The sequence below is a fragment of the Manacus vitellinus genome, unplaced genomic scaffold (assembly GCF_001715985.3).
Source record: "Manacus vitellinus isolate BGI_N305 unplaced genomic scaffold, ASM171598v3 scaffold_30_pilon, whole genome shotgun sequence".
Lineage (NCBI taxonomy): Eukaryota > Metazoa > Chordata > Aves > Passeriformes > Pipridae > Manacus > Manacus vitellinus.
This window is the reverse complement of record NW_021940291.1, coordinates 255,789-273,201: the sequence shown is the minus strand read 5'-3', so window position 1 is coordinate 273,201 and position 17,413 is coordinate 255,789. Positions and strand designations below refer to the sequence as shown.

General features: G+C 38.6%; 1 protein-coding gene across 2 annotated transcripts in view; it reads left to right on the top strand.

Annotated features, from left to right (window-relative positions):
* Positions 1–17,413, top strand: part of TOLLIP (toll interacting protein) — a 29,941-nt gene that overhangs the window by 2,974 nt on the left and 9,554 nt on the right. For both annotated transcript variants that reach the window (XM_018076077.2, XM_018076076.2), the window contains exons 2-5: positions 7,484–7,633; positions 11,522–11,704; positions 12,782–12,934; positions 14,235–14,325. In XM_018076077.2, the coding sequence (XP_017931566.1) occupies positions 7,484–7,633; positions 11,522–11,704; positions 12,782–12,934; positions 14,235–14,325 (577 nt within the window). The remainder of the gene's footprint in view (positions 1–7,483; positions 7,634–11,521; positions 11,705–12,781; positions 12,935–14,234; positions 14,326–17,413) is intronic.

Below are 17,413 nucleotides of genomic sequence, written 5' to 3'. Positions count from 1 at the left end.
AGCGAGACTCCGTGTGTCCCGCCTTGCCCCCGCTCCGACCGGGGCGGAGGGGAGACAGGAAAAGTCCTCTCTTCTTCTCTGCCGGGGGGCGAGGGGAGGGAAGTCTGCCTCTCTTCCCGGCTCCCTGCCGGGCGAAGAGGCTTCGGGAGAGGGGAGAGTCCTTCCTATCTGCGCATGGGGCTTGAGGCGGCTGTTCTGCCCGTTCTTTGTCCAGAGGCCTTCCCGAGCAGGGATCAGCTTAAACTAAACCGGACCTAAAGCTCTTTCCCCTGGAAGCGGAGCGCAGCTCCCTGTGCTCGCGGAGCACAGTCGGGCCTCTGTCCCTGGAACCGCCGCCTGAGGGCTGGAACGACGCATCTAGTGTGGGATGTAGGCGTGCGTGTTGGACGGGAGGCGCTGAGCAGTCGTAAAAACAATTTACAGCCTCCTGGGAGATGGTGCTCACAGTTTATTGGGAATATGTTGTTGTCTGGTTTTGCCCAGGGATATTCATGCATCATACCGTGATGTTCCGCCGTGTGGGGTACAACATCAGCTCTCGAGTGATGTGCTGCTCCTGTCTGTTCTTCCTGTCCAGAAGGATCTGTTAGTAATTGACAGCATGATGTTGCTTTGAAGATGAACTGAGACATTTTTAGACAATCAGTTTAAACGGCTATGTTTTATTTTGTAGAAACAGCTACTCTTTTGGTACATCTACAGAGCCTCGTAGAAAGACCAGCGAGGTGAATTATGAAATTGCTAATCTTGAAGAACTGCGTTGCTGTCTGTTGTTATCTTGTGACAGTAATATTATATGACCATCGGTTTTAATTCCTTAAAAAAGTAAATTCATTTTTTTGTTGCTCATCGTAGTATCATTAAAAAACAACTGCTGTTCTTGTTGAATCTGTGGTGACTTAGGCAGTTGCTATGCCCAAAGGTTTGACGTGTGTGTGATTCCACCCAAATAGAATTCAGTCAATATGTAACAGATTTCACTCAAGAAAGCTCCAAATAATATAAATTCCTGAAAAATAGTCAGAATCTGTTTAATAGGAACTTCACTTTTAGTTATCCTTTAGTTTTATGTTTAGAGGGAGTTGGGGATATTGAGGGATTTGGTTACAAACAGAATGGTTTGACTGAAGGTGAACAGTAGTCCTGATTTGCAGAGATGTGAAATTGTGCCGATATTTCTATCCCTGAATTGGAGTGGCATTTCTTTGTGGGAGAAGTTTTGCCTGCCTGTGGTGCTAAACACCTTGTTGGCATTGAGTGGAGTACTTTTGATGTCTGCTTGGTTTGGCTTGGTGAAACTTCCTGGGCTTAGTGAGAACCTTCTTGAACATAGAATCAGCCAGGTTGGAAAGGACCTCTGAGATCATCAAGTCCAACCCTTGATCCACTACCACCGTGGTTACTAGACCATGGCACTAAGTGCCACAACTTCTCAAACATCACGTTTGAATATCATAACCACCTAGTCTTTCTTAAATTTTTTAAGGGAGCTGCATCTCAGAATGTTATTCTTCTAGATATCTTGTTTTACAGTTTCCCAGGTACTCCTGTGTAATCTCTTTGCAATCTTTTGTTTCCTAAACTTGATTGAAGCCTGGCAAGTGGAAAGGTGTGTGATAATTTATTGTGTGCAGCTTTGGCTTTCTGGATTTTGGGCTTTGGGAGTTTTTTTTAGTGTGTTCCTAACGTTTGTTGTGCATGCTTTTCTTCTTTGCCCACTTTAGAGGTTTCAGTGTTTTCAAATGAATTAATAAATTATGCAATATTAAGCAACCATTCACAGCTAACAATATTGATATGATACATGCCAACCTTTCTTAATTTTCTCTAGAGAGGAAGATAGATTTCTACTTGTGTCTATATATGTGACTGCATTACAAAAGAATGGCCACTAAATGGTGCTAAAGGATTGGGAAACATTTTTTTGTTTAGTGCTGGAGAGAACAGTTCTGTCTTTCACACACTATAGCTGAATATGTAAGGGCTGCTAAGTGATACCTTTTACAAATGGGAGTATTAATAAACAGTTTGATCAGGCTTGAGGTTAAGACTGAGCCACCAAAAACCTTGTATTTCTGATTCCTTGGTTAGCTGTCATATCCAGAATTACTCAGTATTCGCTGTGCTGGCAAATATGTCAGGTCCTTCAAAATTAGATCAAATACCAAGCTAGGACTACATAGATTTCTTCTCCTAATTTCCTTAATAATCACTACTCTGATGAGTTTTGTCTTGAGACTCTTCAAAACTTTGATATCTTTTTCTACAGGCCCTGGTCAAAAGTCCCTCTCCAGCTTTCTTGTAGGCCCCTTTAGGGACTGGAAGGTGCTCTGCGGTCCTCCTGGAGCCTTCTCTTCTCCAGGAATAGGTGTAGGTGTCATATGGACACTCATTCTATCTTTAATTTTTAACTCATGTTTGTATACCATAGTTACCTCTGTTTATTTCACGTAAAATCTCCTCCATTTCAGTTTGACAGCTGAGATCTCCTTTCTTCTTGTGTTGCATCTCAGAAGAGAGCCTGGCTCTGTTTTCTCAGTGACCTCCTCGTAGATACTGGAAAGCTGCTACAAGGTGCATTTTAAGTTTCTCCTGCTCTGTACAAATCTTCAGCCTGACCTCACAAGTTTTGTGCTCCAGCCCTTTTCATAGACCGTCTTGGTGCGTGGTGGGTCTTTGCTGGGCTTCCTCAAGCTCAATACTGCTGGTTGCAGTATTCCAGATGTGGTCTAATGAGTGCTAAATAAAGGGAAACCATTGCTTTCCTCAGCCCACTGGCTGGGCTCTTGTTGATGCAGTGGAGTCTGCTGTTAGGCTTCATGCTGCGAGAGTGCTCTGCTCATCCATGTTTAGCTTGCTCTTCACCTCTGTAGAGGTATAGCCCTGCCAGTTGTTTCCCAGTCTGTATTGGTGCCAGGGATTTTTCTGTCCAAAGTACAGGACTTTGCCCATGTTGAATTTCATAGGATTCCTGCCAGTGAATTCCTCTCTCTCTGGTTGGTCCTGTTCTCAAATATTTTTCCCCAAATTTGGTGTCCTCCTCAAAACTGGTAAGACAAGTAAGTTAGAGTCAGTACAGACCTTTGAAAAATTTCACCTTTAACCAAGCTCCAATGTCATTCACCACTGAACTTCAACTTTGATCTCAGTGCCTCAGCCAGTTTTTCATCAATGCAACCCATTTGGATTGTAATGACCCAGCTTTGATACTTTTCTGCTCTCTCCTTATTCACATATTTCAGTAATTTTATTGTAGAAGGCAGATGGCTCATTAGGCTTTTTTTGTTTTAAAGCATTATTAAAGGCTGGCTATTCCTAGTCCCTGGTGGTTTTTTTTTTCTTTGTGTGTCAAGAAATGTCTTCCAGAAGGACTTGCTCTATAAAATTTTTAGTGACTGAAGTGAAGCTGACCTGCCTGTGGTTCCTCAGGTCATCCTTTTTACCCTTTTGAAAGCTGGGTATGAGATTTGTCTTTCTGCAGCTATAGGGCCCTTCCTCTAATCTCTGTGACCTTTCAAAGATGTTAGAGAGCAGCCTTGAACAAATATCAGCTCTTTCAGGACCTCTGGATGCATCTTATCTGGTACCAATTTAGTGTGCAAAGCATAGAATAGTAGTTCAAAATTCTGTCTCATTCACTTTTTCTTTCTTAAACACAGAAAACCATTTAAAGGAGAATGGTTAGAACTTTTTTGAGCAGTTAGGTGTTTAAAGCTCTGTGATGTTTCAAAGAATTTTCATGTTAGATTTCCTTGGTAGTTCCTGGTGTGGAAACCTTAGTTATGTTTCCCTGAATGGATTGTGTCTGGGCAAATGGTTCCGTAAGTTAGGGCATTTGTGGTTGTCCCTGGCACTACCTTCCCTTTCCCTCCTGTTTGTAGGTACCACTTGTGTGATCAGTTACTGAGTTCAGGGTTCTGATGACTTCCCTCCACTTCCCTTTACTTCCGAACCTTGTTTCACTTCCTTCTGATCACCCCCTGCACTAACATACTTTGCAACTATTTGCCCCATTTAGTGTTGTACAAGAAACAGGGAGGTGAAACTGAGACGCCCCCGTCCCCAGTTACTTCAAATAGCTGTAGAACATCACACTGCCTTCAGTTTGAAGAAGCTGAGATGCAGTTTTTATACCTGCAGCTTTTCACTTGGAAGATCCTCAAAACTACCTCTCAGGTGGTTGTAGCACATAGGAAAAGCAATATTATTCTGTTTCTAGATAATGCATATTTTTGATGTGCAATGCTGTCAATAAAGTTTATTAGGAAGTAATTATAAGCAGGCTTATTTTTTATGAATGCCTGTTAAACGTTTATCTTCTGAATTGTAGTCCTATCCATGTTCTATTGCTAAATGAAATTAATTTTTCGTTTTGCATTTAGTGACAGAACATGTTTGAATTTCACATTCTTTCTTAAATGCCATTATGGTAGAGGGAAATGCATTTGTTTTAAAGTGGTTGTGGAGTAGGATCAGTGATCCAAGCTTGTCTGATGTGTTCTCCTTGTGTTAAAAACAAAAACTGGTTGAATGCTGGTTATGTAACTTTGTATTTTTGATGGAGGTGGCACTTATGTGCCTGCTTTTAAATGCTTTGAGGAAGATGTAAATTAGCCTATCTCCTTACAGATAAAAAGGTTGCAGTATTTGTTGCCATCAATATGGAATCAACTGATAATTAGCATAAGGACATACAAAGTAGTGTATTTTCCTCAATAAGCATCTCTCCTAGGTATTTTACAGACTGTATCACCAGGACTTGTCTTCTAGATCTCAGTCAGAACTGAATATTTAAAAGGAGAGTGTATGCATCTCCTGTTCCCCACTCTTCCTTTTGGAAGGGTTTACCACTCAGATCTTTTGAGAACTTAGTTAACACTAGCTGGTTTTAGTTTCTATGTGAGTCTGCTCTGCAATTCTAGAATAAGCATGTAGCTTTGTATGAGGTAACTGAATGACCTAAAATTAGCTTAGATGCTGTAAGAAAACTTTGGTCTCCCTTACAGGCTTTTTTGTCCCTTTTGAACCTCAGTAGAGAGACTATTTATATTATTTTGGGGCAGTATTTGGCTGACTTATGTAAAATAAAATCCAAAAAAGAGAAAGATACTATTAGACTTATGTTGTGAATGACTTAAGCTTTCCAGTGTCCACATTAGTGTGGTAGAGATAAAAGAGGCTGTCCTGTTTTCTGAGAAGTTGACAGAGGGAGCTTGCATATATGGAAATGAGATTTCTGGGCTGCAGCCACAACTTCTGACTACAGGAAGTGTTTATGATGTTTGTTCCTAGAGATGCTAATAATAACAGATTTGAAACATCCTTTAGGACTAGGGCTGGAGGGGGACCTGCTGTGTTGTAAATGCAATTTCTTTGATAAATTCTGGTGTCATTTCAAATCTTGCCTAAATGGATTATGTTTTATTTTAAAACCAACTCCTTTTTAATGATATGTATTGTAATGAGAAGGCTGTTACCAGCTCACATGTAATTTCCAGCCAAATTTAAATAAACTTTCTTTTATTATTCACTTTTAGCTTAGTTTTCTCTCTGTTTGCCCCTGGTTTTTTTCTTTTCACTTTTTAAAACTAAAACTGCTTAGGATTTTAATGGTAAAATTTTAAGATGCTTGTAAGCAAAACTGATTGCCCTCTCTCCCTCCCAACAGCCTGGTAGCAGGCATTCAGTGCTTCTTCCTGAGCTTTTTTGATAAACTTCCTTTCTGGCATGTGACACCCACTGTTGCCAGGATTCTGAGGCTCTCAGATAGTCATACAAAATAGTCATGCAACATGTGATTTGGCAAGAGCTTCAATTTCTGTCTCCAAGATGCAATCTTGACATGCCAATGCTGTCTAATCTTGAAAAGCTATGTCCTCGAGGCCTGTTAACATCTTAAATTATGTTCTGTAGGCATGCATCTGCCAGACAGACAATTGAGTAATATTGCTTAGGGATGCAACATGAGAAATTGCATTGTCCTTTGTCTTCATGAGGTAGACAGTTCTCTATTAAATATGTAAACAACTCTATAGACAACAGAAATAAGTACAGCTTAATTATAAATTTTCTATGCCACTTTACGCTTTATTTGTCTTTTAAAATTTATTAGTATGTGTGTTAGTTTAAAACGATACTCTCTCTAAGTGTGTTGCTGATAACGTTCACCAAGCATTTAAAACCTAGAAACAATCTGAGTTGTTGAACTGACAAGTAATAGGTAGAAACTTTCCCTTCTTTTACTGTAAAGCTAACAGAAAATACATGGTGAGTGCTGATTCATATTGGCTCATGTGGTGGAGGTCCTCTAGTGTACTTTTTGTCATGAATTATCTTCTTGACAGACCAGAGTTTTAATTTCTCCATGATTGTTTTGAGTGTGGTGGAAGTGTCGCCAAGATTAGTTGCAAGCTGGCTGTGTTTAACATTGGAAAATCATTAGGACATCTTTATTCTGGATTCATAGGAAATACTATTTCTACAATCTATCTTGAAGGTGACTGTGAAAGTGACCTTTTCAAATGAAAGCAGTGTGCTGTGTCTTGACACAGGAATACTTGGGTTCAATGTGAGTTAAAGAACTGGGTGCCATCAGATGTCATCTGTGAATATGATGCAAAACTTCGTAGCTCTGACATTTGTATGGACTACTTAAATGTTTAGTTGCAGAGCAGCTTTGGCTCTGTGTGTCCTATATTTTTTCGGAGGCTTATGTTGGAATTTAGTGTTTTTGAAGGTGAGTATGAGAACATTCTCTACATGAGTTGGCAGTTTTGTCATTTTATTGGTTCTTTGTTTGATGCCTTAAGCCCCTAATGGTTTTTTTATTTTTCTAATATTTGTAAGACTGGTAAGAATTGTAGGTTTTAAAAAGCAGAAACCCCTTTGTCCCTTGTTCCTTTCCCTTGTTTACACATTCCCTAACCCTTTTACCCCATTCTATGCCTTCTATATCAACCTACCCCTGAATCCAGTCGCAGTGTTTAGTCTTTTGTCAAGGCAAAGGCCTAGACTGTTTGGAGAACAGCGTATCAGGGCCTAAACCACAGAGTACGGTCAAAAACTAGGTAACAATGTACCCTTTGTACTCTGATGAAGCTGAAGATGATGAAGTAGGTGGTCCCAAAAAGACCCCAGACCCAATTTTCAGGGGGAGGGCCCGGGGCGGACCAGAGGAAGGGCCAAAGGGTGGACACATCTGGGATTGGATGGATAATGTTATAAAATGTAACCTCTTGGGCACGGGGGTGCGCGCGTCTATATCACCTATTGCCTTGGCAAATAAACCCTTTCTTATCTCACCCCTAATTAACTGCTCCGGAGATTTTTTCAGAACCAAAATACACCGGCAACAGTTCATGCTGTCAAAACTAGACTAAATCCAACTGAATTTGGTAGACTTTGATTTATATTCTTTCTCATTCTAAATGTGGAAAACTCACCTCTGAATTATTTTTTCCCTTCTTCCTCTTTCTTTTTTAAGGTATATGTTGGTGAACTTCCTCAAGATTTTCTTCGCATTACCCCAACCCAGCAGCAACAGCAAATCCAGCTGGATGCCCAGGCAGCTCAGCAGTTACAGTATGGAGGACCCATGGGTACAGTAGGAAGACTCAGCATTACTGTAGTACAGGTATAAATTGTGCCATCTTTGGAAAATTAAGTAATTTTAAGTAATTAATTGTATTAATCTTTTTTGATCAGTGGCCATGAAAAGACTTTGTATTGGAATTCAAGTTACTAAGTTACTTGTAAAAGGGAATGAGTAATTCCTAAGGTTTTTGTAGCTTCATGTTTTCTGTACATCAGCATCTTGTCCAGTTTCATGTTTCATAGGTGCCTGATGCAGCAATTTCCTGTAAACCTTGCTATTATAGCACATAATCAAATAAACTCATGGGGGTTTTTTGTGGTGAACAGATTTCTCCGAAAACTTCTGTTAAGAATGCTTCCTGTAGAAACACTTACTATTGGAAGACATTAACAATTTTGAGAATATTGTAGGAAACTGTGGATGCCTTATATGTTTTTCCTTAACTGTCTACTCTGTTCCATCCCCATTTCTTCTAATGCATTTGCTGTTTTTCTCAGTGCTTTCTCCAGGCTTTTTTAATTGATCACAACTTTATAGTCCTAGCTCTTTATTTTCTACTTCCTCTTTTCCCTTTTTACACATTCTTTCATGTCTTGGCAGTACTGTATTACTGCATTCATTGTGTGTAAGATTTCAGGTTTTAAAACTTGTCTGCCATAACACAGTTCTAATTATCTACATTAGCATACCTGATGTCCTTCTTACTAACTTACTACACCTCTTTACAAGTGCTGTCTTTCAATTATTCTCTAAAAACATACCAAAGAGAGATTTACCCTCAAATTTAGCACCAAGGCTGGAATAGTACACGTATGGCTACAGCTCCATGGTGAGGTCCTTACCGGGGAGTAAACCTGTATAAGGTCTCTCAGCAAGAGAGGTATTGGTCGATTCTTTCTATGTTTTTCAGTGCTCCTTTCCAGCTGATATCTTTCCTTTGAAAACTGGGGGCAATGCTTTTTTGAAGTTTATTAATTCTGAAGCCTAGACACTTGGAACTCATTCATTGCATTCCATTACAGCCCTCTTTCTAGTTCTGATGGATTTCCCAGTGTGTGTTCAGAGAAGTGTAAGACTGGAAGCCTGCAACTTTGAACAGCAGAAAAATGTTACCACTTTAGAGCATAGTATAGTATATTTGGTATAATTTTTTTCCACAGCTAGGAGTAGATGATTCAGGTTAAACCTCAGGCATATAAGGAAACAAAACATTTATCAAACAACATGCCATATGTCTCTTAACTCCCTAGCAGCTTTTGGCAAGTTATGTGCTTCTCTGTAGGTTGTTCATCTTTGAGTATGTGCTTGGTCATCTTGAAGTGCTTTTTGTCATGGAGTATTGATCCAATCAGTATAGATATAGATAGTGGAAATCCCTGAAGCAGATAAAGGGAGCAGACAGTATGGTGTTCAAGAAGTTTTGAATCTTGCTTTGAGTGGTTATGTACAGAAACATCCAGATTCCTGTTTGCATGGGTAAACTGATGGAGTTGATACTGTTTTTTATCGGGTTCAATTCTTATTTATTTTTAATTGCTTGTGCAGACAAGAAAGAAATCTTTATCTTTCTTAAGAATTAAAACTTAATGGCTGTTCTTAATGCCATGTCTGTAAGTAACCACTTGTTACAGAATCATGGGATAGCTGAGGTTAGAGGGGACCTCTGGAGTATATTTAGTCCAAACCTCATCCCATCCTTATACCCCGCCTCCCCCCCGGCCGCTGCCTTAATCAAGGATTAAGGAGGATTTTAAATACAAGGAAAGGCCAAGAGACTCATGGAACAGTCTTAAGGGGAATCTTACCAACAAGTAGTCCCTGCCATTGGATATTTATGAAGAAGACAGGCTCTTTTCAGTGCTATCTAGAGGAAGGACAAGAGGTGCAGTGAGCACCAATTACATTACAGTAAACTCTTATTTGAATATATGAAAAACCTTTTTATAGGGAAATATGTCAAACATGAGAATAAGTTCCAAAAAGCTTGTGCAACTTCCATCAATGGAGACACTCCGAACTTTCCCTGAGCATTTGACCCTGCTTTTAGTAGGGAGCTTGGTCTAAGCAATCTCTAGGGGTCCTGTCTGACCTCAGATGTTCTGTGATTCTGTGAAACCCTTAGTTGCATTAGTGGCCCTTTGCTGGACTCATTCAGACATGACCATACCTTCTACTGGGCAGCCCAGAACTAAAGAGAACAGTAGTGCAGACATGGTCTCCCCAGTGCTGAGTAGAAGGGATCTTACTTGATCTCCTATTTGTGCTTTCCTAATGCAGCCCAGGATACTGCTTATCTTTGTTCCAAGGGAGCATTGCTGGCTTATTTCTGACTTGGTGTCCACCAAGACCCTCAATGTCCTTCTCCTCAAAGCTGCTTTCCAGCCAGGTGGCCCACAGTCTACCATTGTACATGTGGGTGTTCCTCCTCAGGGGCAGAATGTTGCATTTTCATTTATTGAACTTTGAGATTCCTGTCTGCACACTTCTCCAGCCTGTCAAGGTCCTTCTGAATGGCAGTACAACCCTGTGGTATCCCAAGAGATATTCTTCTGTCCCTCTCTGGGAGTTTATGCAGGAATGCTATGGAATCTTGGCTGCATATTGAGACATGGCATTCTGGATAGAAGACTTGCCACAGTGTAGTTAACCTACAGAAGGTGAAAAGCTGATTGAAGTATTTTGTATTTAAATATGTGTTGATAAATTATATCGAGCAGCATGCGTTAGTTCTGTTACTAATAAACTGGTGGAAGATCTGAAAAAGTTTCTGGGAAGGTAATTTACTGCACTTTTTTTCGTGCAGATACTTAGGAATGGTGGTGAGTTTGTCTAAGCATTGTTGATTGTTGCCTTTCTTTTTGAAAGAGTTTTATGATAAACTACTTGATCTCATGACTTCAGGGTCTAGAGAGTGGGTAATTTAGGTGCCAACTTTCCTACTTTAATTGTTAAGTTCACATTTGCAAGAAACAGTTTGAGACCTTTCTCACAAGCTGTAATGTACCAATTGCTGAACCAGCATGTGTCCTGAAGGAGAAAAGGGCTTTCCAAGCCTGAGGCGCAGCACTTGTGATAAATGTTATGCACCTCTTAACTGCTGAATTCTGTAAACTGTCCTGTAGGTGGGAGGCACCTTTAGGCACCATGGTTTGTCACTTGTCTTACTATGAAAAGAACTGCTTAGTACAGGTCAGAGAAACAGCATGTCCAAAGAGCCCAGCTTCTGCTTGGGCACAACTGGGCAGCGGTACTCGGTGTTGTGTTCAGGATTGTCTTCAACTTGTTCTGTTCTGGTCTTCTGATGTTACAGCAAAAGTATGTTGGATCTTTTCTGATTCTGCATACCATCTGTTTTTATAGTAATGTTAGGATTTAAATTGTCCGCTGAATTAAATATTATCCAATGCACATGCTGAAGGTATGATCTCCTGAAGTTTACCTCAATTGAACTGCTTTTGCAGTTTGTGCTTTTGTATTGTGTGATGTTCTTGAAGCTACTGGATTTTTGCATTTCGTCCTTTAAAAGAACTTCAGTGAAAGAGAACAGGATACCTATCTCATTATGCTTTTGACTGTATGTTGGAGAGCATGTATCTAGGGAAAAACTGGACTTTTTACTGTTTCCTTGTAATCATGTATCTTTTGCTTTATTGTGAAGTAACTTATTTTAGCTATGGTGAAAATGTGTATTATCTACAACAGACAAGTTAAAAAGATGATCCCTTTTCAAGGTGTCCCAGACATTTAATGATGTCATTAGTTTATGTTTTAATCTGAATGCTGTTTTTCTGGACTTTTTTTTCCCCTCCTTACTGTCTACAACATAATTGAATATAGTCCTTTATTCAATATTTGATTCTTATTGTGAACAGTAATTAAATTTTCAAGTTTATGTCAATATTATATTCTTACTGTGTTTCTTTTCAGGCAAAACTGGCAAAGAACTATGGAATGACGCGCATGGATCCGTATTGTCGAATACGGCTGGGCTATGCTGTGTATGAAACTCCTACAGCACATAATGGAGCCAAGAACCCCCGCTGGAACAAAGTTATTCAGTGCACTGTTCCCCCGGGTGTGGACTCTTTTTATCTAGAGATATTTGATGAGGTCAGAACTGCTATATGTTTTTTCTACCTCTCTCCATCTGCTATTTGGACTGAGGTTTGGGTGAAACCTTGCAAAAAAGCATTGAGTTACCAAAGATGATTTCTGTGTTCTCTGGGAGATGATGAAAATTTTTCAGAATGCCAAAATCAGCAATGCATAAGGCCTTACTCTTCCCCAAGAATGTCAGAACTATTATTTTTCTTTGGTAGCTGATAAGAGGCACCAGCAGCAGAGTTGCCTGGAAAGGAAGAGAAGCAAAAGATGTCTGAGTGGTATTTAAGCTCCTCTTGCCTATCAGAATGCCCTGCAGCCTTATATTCTACACTGTCCCTGTTAAAAATCACCTGTTTGTACAATGCTGTTTTACTCAAAAATTCTTCAGTGTTATTCTAACCTAGGATGAGCTTGGAAGCTTTCCTAAGCTTGGACATGCTGAGGATAAAACTGTCAAATATAGACTATGTGCAGTCACTAGGACTTACTAGAAGAAACTAGGGGGCTACAACTGAGACTAAAGTCTTACAGTTGGCCTATTTTTTGCTACCTCTCATGTAAAGCATGTCACTGCAGCAGCTGTGTGCTCATTACACAAGTGAGGCTTTTGGATGCTCTTTTGTGGGCTTCATTGGTAAGGTTCAAGTGCCTGTTTCATTGCTGCAGCAGGGATGGAGATCAGTGCTTGTATCTGCTCCTGAATTACTGGAGTTCACAGCCTATAGTAGTAAAGAGAAGCTGTTTGCATTCATGTAATGGCCTCTGATGTGGTCATACGATTCACACAGACTATGCTGATGTTAGTGTGTTGTATTTCTGGAAGTGTTCTGCTTCAGGCTTTCAATTTCTTGCTATTAAATATCTGCAATCAACCTATAATCCCATTAATTAAAAGGATCATTCATCCTTGTTGGAAAGGAGATGGCCAAAATATTTACTGGCACTTTAGTAGTTTCAAAAGGAATAAAAATTAACAAAATTAAATAGCATAAAACTGAAGTGTTAGTCAAGAGTAATTTTAAGTTGTTTTGGGGGTTTTTGTAGGACAATTAACTTGATAATATTTTTTAAATTATATTCCAGCGAGCCTTTTCAATGGATGACCGCATCGCTTGGACACACATTACAATTCCTGAGTCTCTGAAACAAGGAAATGTGGAAGATGAATGGTATAGCCTGAGTGGAAGGCAAGGTGATGATAAGGAAGGAATGATTAATCTGGTTATGTCATACACGGTAAGCCAAGTTTGAGGCTGGGCGGAGGAAGGGAGAGAAGCTTCTTAAGTAGGTGGAGGGAGGTATTTTGCACTGAAGTAGTAGTTCTGTTTTACCATACTGGGTGTTTGTGTCTATTAGCATTTAAAATAATTATACCTAAGTCGGGGAATAGCAGTCAAACATATTAGTTAAGGCAATAAATACTTTTTAGTGAGGTGGTAGATGAGTATTTATCTTGTTCTGCAATTATGAAAATTCAGCTTATTCCTGTTGTTTAGGAATACACTCAGTGCCGATACCTCCCCCTGCCCCCGCCACCAATCTTAAGAAATTCATGTCAGTTTAAAAGAAAGATAATGGAAACTCTTCTCTGTCTTAGATCTTTCCTGGATAATTTGAATGATCTTTCAGATGACATTGTTTTTTACTTCCATTCTTATTCATTTGATGCTACTGGTTATGAACTGCTGACTTACACAGGTCTGTTAAGCAGCTCATGGAGTGTTCTTATCTGTCACCTTTGTATTAAGTAGCTGCTGGATAACATGTAGCATGTGCAGCCCTGAGCACTTCCTACTGCACTTATACATTGTCAGAAGTTCCAGGCTGCTGTTGAATGCACAGCTGGGAACAGATTTTTGCTGCTGTTTGAAATTCACATTCTGCCCCAGATCTGAACAGTTGTTCTGTTACCCCTAAGAAAAATAAGTTTGTAATGAACCTTGAAAACTGTCTCCCCATGAATCTACTGTACATAGAATTGGACCTTTTAATATTTTCAAGGATAAAACTGAACTGAATTGTGGTAGTAAAAGGTAATGGGGTTAAATTGACATTTTCTTTAAAGAACTGGTTTACCTCAGAAATAATTGATTCAAACTCAATTTTGCTTCTAGGAGCAATATACTGCTTTTAAAAATAAAAAATAAGAATAAAATTCAGATTTTCTCTAATATTTCATTTATGATATGTTGTATATTCATTTCACTAGAATAAGGCATGAAAGCTGATTGAACCTGTATTTTAAAATAATTCACTTCAGTAATGAGATTTTAGTGACAAATTTTATCACACTCTTGCAAAAGGTACTTTGACATGATGTGTTTTTATTGATTTACAGGCAAATTGTCACTTAAAAGTTGGTAGTTCAGTTAATTTGCTAGGGATTGTTTGATCTAGATTAGCACTTAGCATAATGATATTGTAATATTGGACATGGATTTGCAATGTGATGACTTGTTTGCAAACAGTTTTAATTGACAATTTTGGGGGTTTTGCTGTTTCTTGAGTTGTTCTAATCTGTGCTTTTTGTGTCAAGTCTTTGCCAGCTGCCATGATGATGCAGCCCCAGCCAGTGGTGCTGATGCCCACTGTATATCAGCAAGGAGTTGGATATGTACCTATAGCAGGTATGTTTTCTCTCCTTGAAGACTCTGAAACTTTCAGATGAAGGGTTTCTCAGAAATAAATACCAAATTTATCCCATTTTCAGAACGTGCAGGGAGCTATAAATGATTTTGTCCTTGACCACTTTGCCCATGACACATTTTTGTGAGAAGAGGAAGCAAATTAGGTGTAGGTCTGCTTTCAGTCTTGTATACTGTTTAAGGATGCTGCATGAGTTTGATTAAATGGATTAAAATGTCTTTCAAGTTGGAACAAGTACCTTGAAGGCCTCTCTTTCTGAGTATTTTAGACCTAGGTCAGGTCACTGAAGATGCTGTGTTGGAAACTTGCTGCACTGCATGTGAAGTGTGTAGCTGAGTGAATGAAGAATGCTAGGGAGCTCTGAGGTAGTTACATAAATACATCAGAATGAGCTGCAGCAGGTATTGTCAGTGCTCTTGGTTGGTTCAAAGTGAGTTTTGGACTTTTAGAGAAAAGGTGTATTAACGTAGGTTTTGTGATTTTTCTGTCAAAGATGAAAAGTTTAAAGTATGTAAATAAACCTGAATTTGCCCTACTTAGGTAACTGATAAGTAAAGTTCATTTGAGTTTGTGTTTCACTTTTAGGCTCTTAAAATCTCTGGTTTGTTGTATGGATATTTATTCAGTAATATGTGTAATTTTTAGGCAAAATAAGACATAAATTTACTTATTTTTCATTTCTTTGCATGCAAGTGTATGAATGAGTGATAGAGTGTGTGGGACATAATTGCAGTGCAAAGGGCTGACACAACAGTGATGTATATACATTTTATTTTTCTTTTGTAAGACTAGAGCATGATTGAATTTAAAATGCCATTCTCTGTAAAAGCAAATCTCATCAACGGAAGATTGGGTATGTAACTTAGAAATCCCACCTCCTGTTTCATTTTTATGGAGTGAAGTTAGAGCAAAACATGGAAAAGTTTGGCGGCATACTTTATTCCCTGATAAAAACATCCAGTTTGCTTCATCTAAAATGCTTTTAAGATTTTAAGTCTTGCTTGCTTTGCCAGTGAATTGCTTTTAACTTGGATGTGCGTTCTGAAGGGTGTTCCTGTTGTGATAAACCAGACCTTCTGTAGTGAGCTTCAAACATAGTCATCTTGTGTGTGGTTAAAAGATACAGTAGGAGGTGCTACAGAATAGATCAAAATGAGACTATTCATATAATATTACAAAATTTCTGTGCAGAGAGAATATTAACAGAAGAAATAAAGCAGAGACTACTTTCAGGTATAATTGAAAGTGGACATAGAACTCAGCAGATAAAACTGATACAAGACCCTCAAAATTGTTTTTCAAGTACTATGGTATATCTTCTGTTTAGATATTGATGTTGCTTATTTTGTATTTATCTTGAGAGTACTTTCTACTTGCACAAGTGAAGAAATAAATAATATTTTTCAAGTGATAGTTCCACCCTTGGATTTGAACTTTTATTTTGTTCTGGGAAAGTTTGAATGTACTTCCTTGGTTTTAAAAATACCAGACTTTTTACAAGCCACCTTTGCCCTATATTTAATATTTTTGAAATTTTTTTAAATATTACTGTGCTTTGTATTTGCTGTTCTAGAATTTCTGTGGACATCATCAAATTTTCCCAAAGTACTGTGAGTTTTAAAGCTTTGACTTATTCACTAGTCAATGACCCACTAGTAATAATTAGACAGATATTTGGATTTGGAATTGTAAAGTAACTTTAATTGTGTCACACATTTAATAGCTTAATAATAGTAGTTTCAAATTACGAATGAAACCAGTAGTGCCTCTTGGAAGACATGGATTTTTTTAAAATGTTTTCTGTATACTGAACTAGATGCTCCTCCTGGATTCTGTAAACACTTTCAGAAAGGTGTATGAAAACTATTGGCCTTCCCTGACTAACTGAATTGTTTGTATCTTCTGGGCCCACTCTGTTGGCACACTTTGTAACACTGTACAGCATTTTTTCTCTTTTTTTTGAAACTGCTTCAAGAAGGATGATGGTAGGACATCAGTATGTTCTAGAGGAATATGTTTATCTTCTTGGCATCTTTTTAGTTCAGTTTTTTTACCTGCCCAGCTAAATGAGTGTTGTAAGTAAGCAAGTTCTATTTGTTTTCCTTCAGAAGAGTGGAAGAGCATCACTGAATAGTTTATTATATCTGAAGTGGAGAGGACTCTGCTGTTGGGCAGGACTCTTAGAATCTAAGTCTTATCTGTGATGGAAATACAGCGGGTAGACTAAAATGCTTATCCAGAGAGTTGAACAGTTACTTGTTAACTGTCCAAACTAGCAGCGCTTTAAAGAGAGATGATGTTAAGTTAAATTCAGGTGTGTCACAAAGGCCAAGCTGGTTTTCTGTAACAGAAACCTTCTGTTCCAACCTTGGTGTATGTAACTAACTTTCTAATTAGACTCAGAGCAGCTAATTGCTCTGGGATAAACAGTAGGAGCAAGAAGTGAGTCACTGTGGTAAGCAGGTGAAGGCTGCTCATTTCCTCACATTTGGCAGTAGATGTTACAGAGCTGTGATGAGAACAGAAATGGCCATAGAATATTCTTGTACCATGGTAATTAATTTCAAAAGTTTTTGAAATTGGAAACTTTTGACAATAACACTAGTTGCTACAAACTATAGTTGATCTAGATGATATATTTGTAGATTAATATACCAAAATTTAAACTTATCAATCCTGTTGCTCTTCTAGAAGTTGAATTTGTCTACCATGTCTTCCCTTTTCTTTTTCTAAAGATTACTTAATTAGGCTGTAGAATATTGTGATATACTGGTGCTGATAGTATCTTGGTAGTAGTGTGTCAGACAGTAAGCTAAAAAATGTTAGTTCAATAAGCAAACGATATTTCTTATCAGCTAAATAATCATGGGATAAATAGGAAACTTATTTGTACTTAATTTATTGACACCTGTGTGAAAAGTACCTCAAAAACCCATGTGTTCCAGGGTCCTGTCAGAGTGGAGAATATCACTTCATTGAGACAAGTTTGTGTGTATATGTACATTACTTCTTTTGGTGTCCGTATTGAGTTTCTTGGGTTAGCTCGTGACACTATTGGTATTTGTTCAG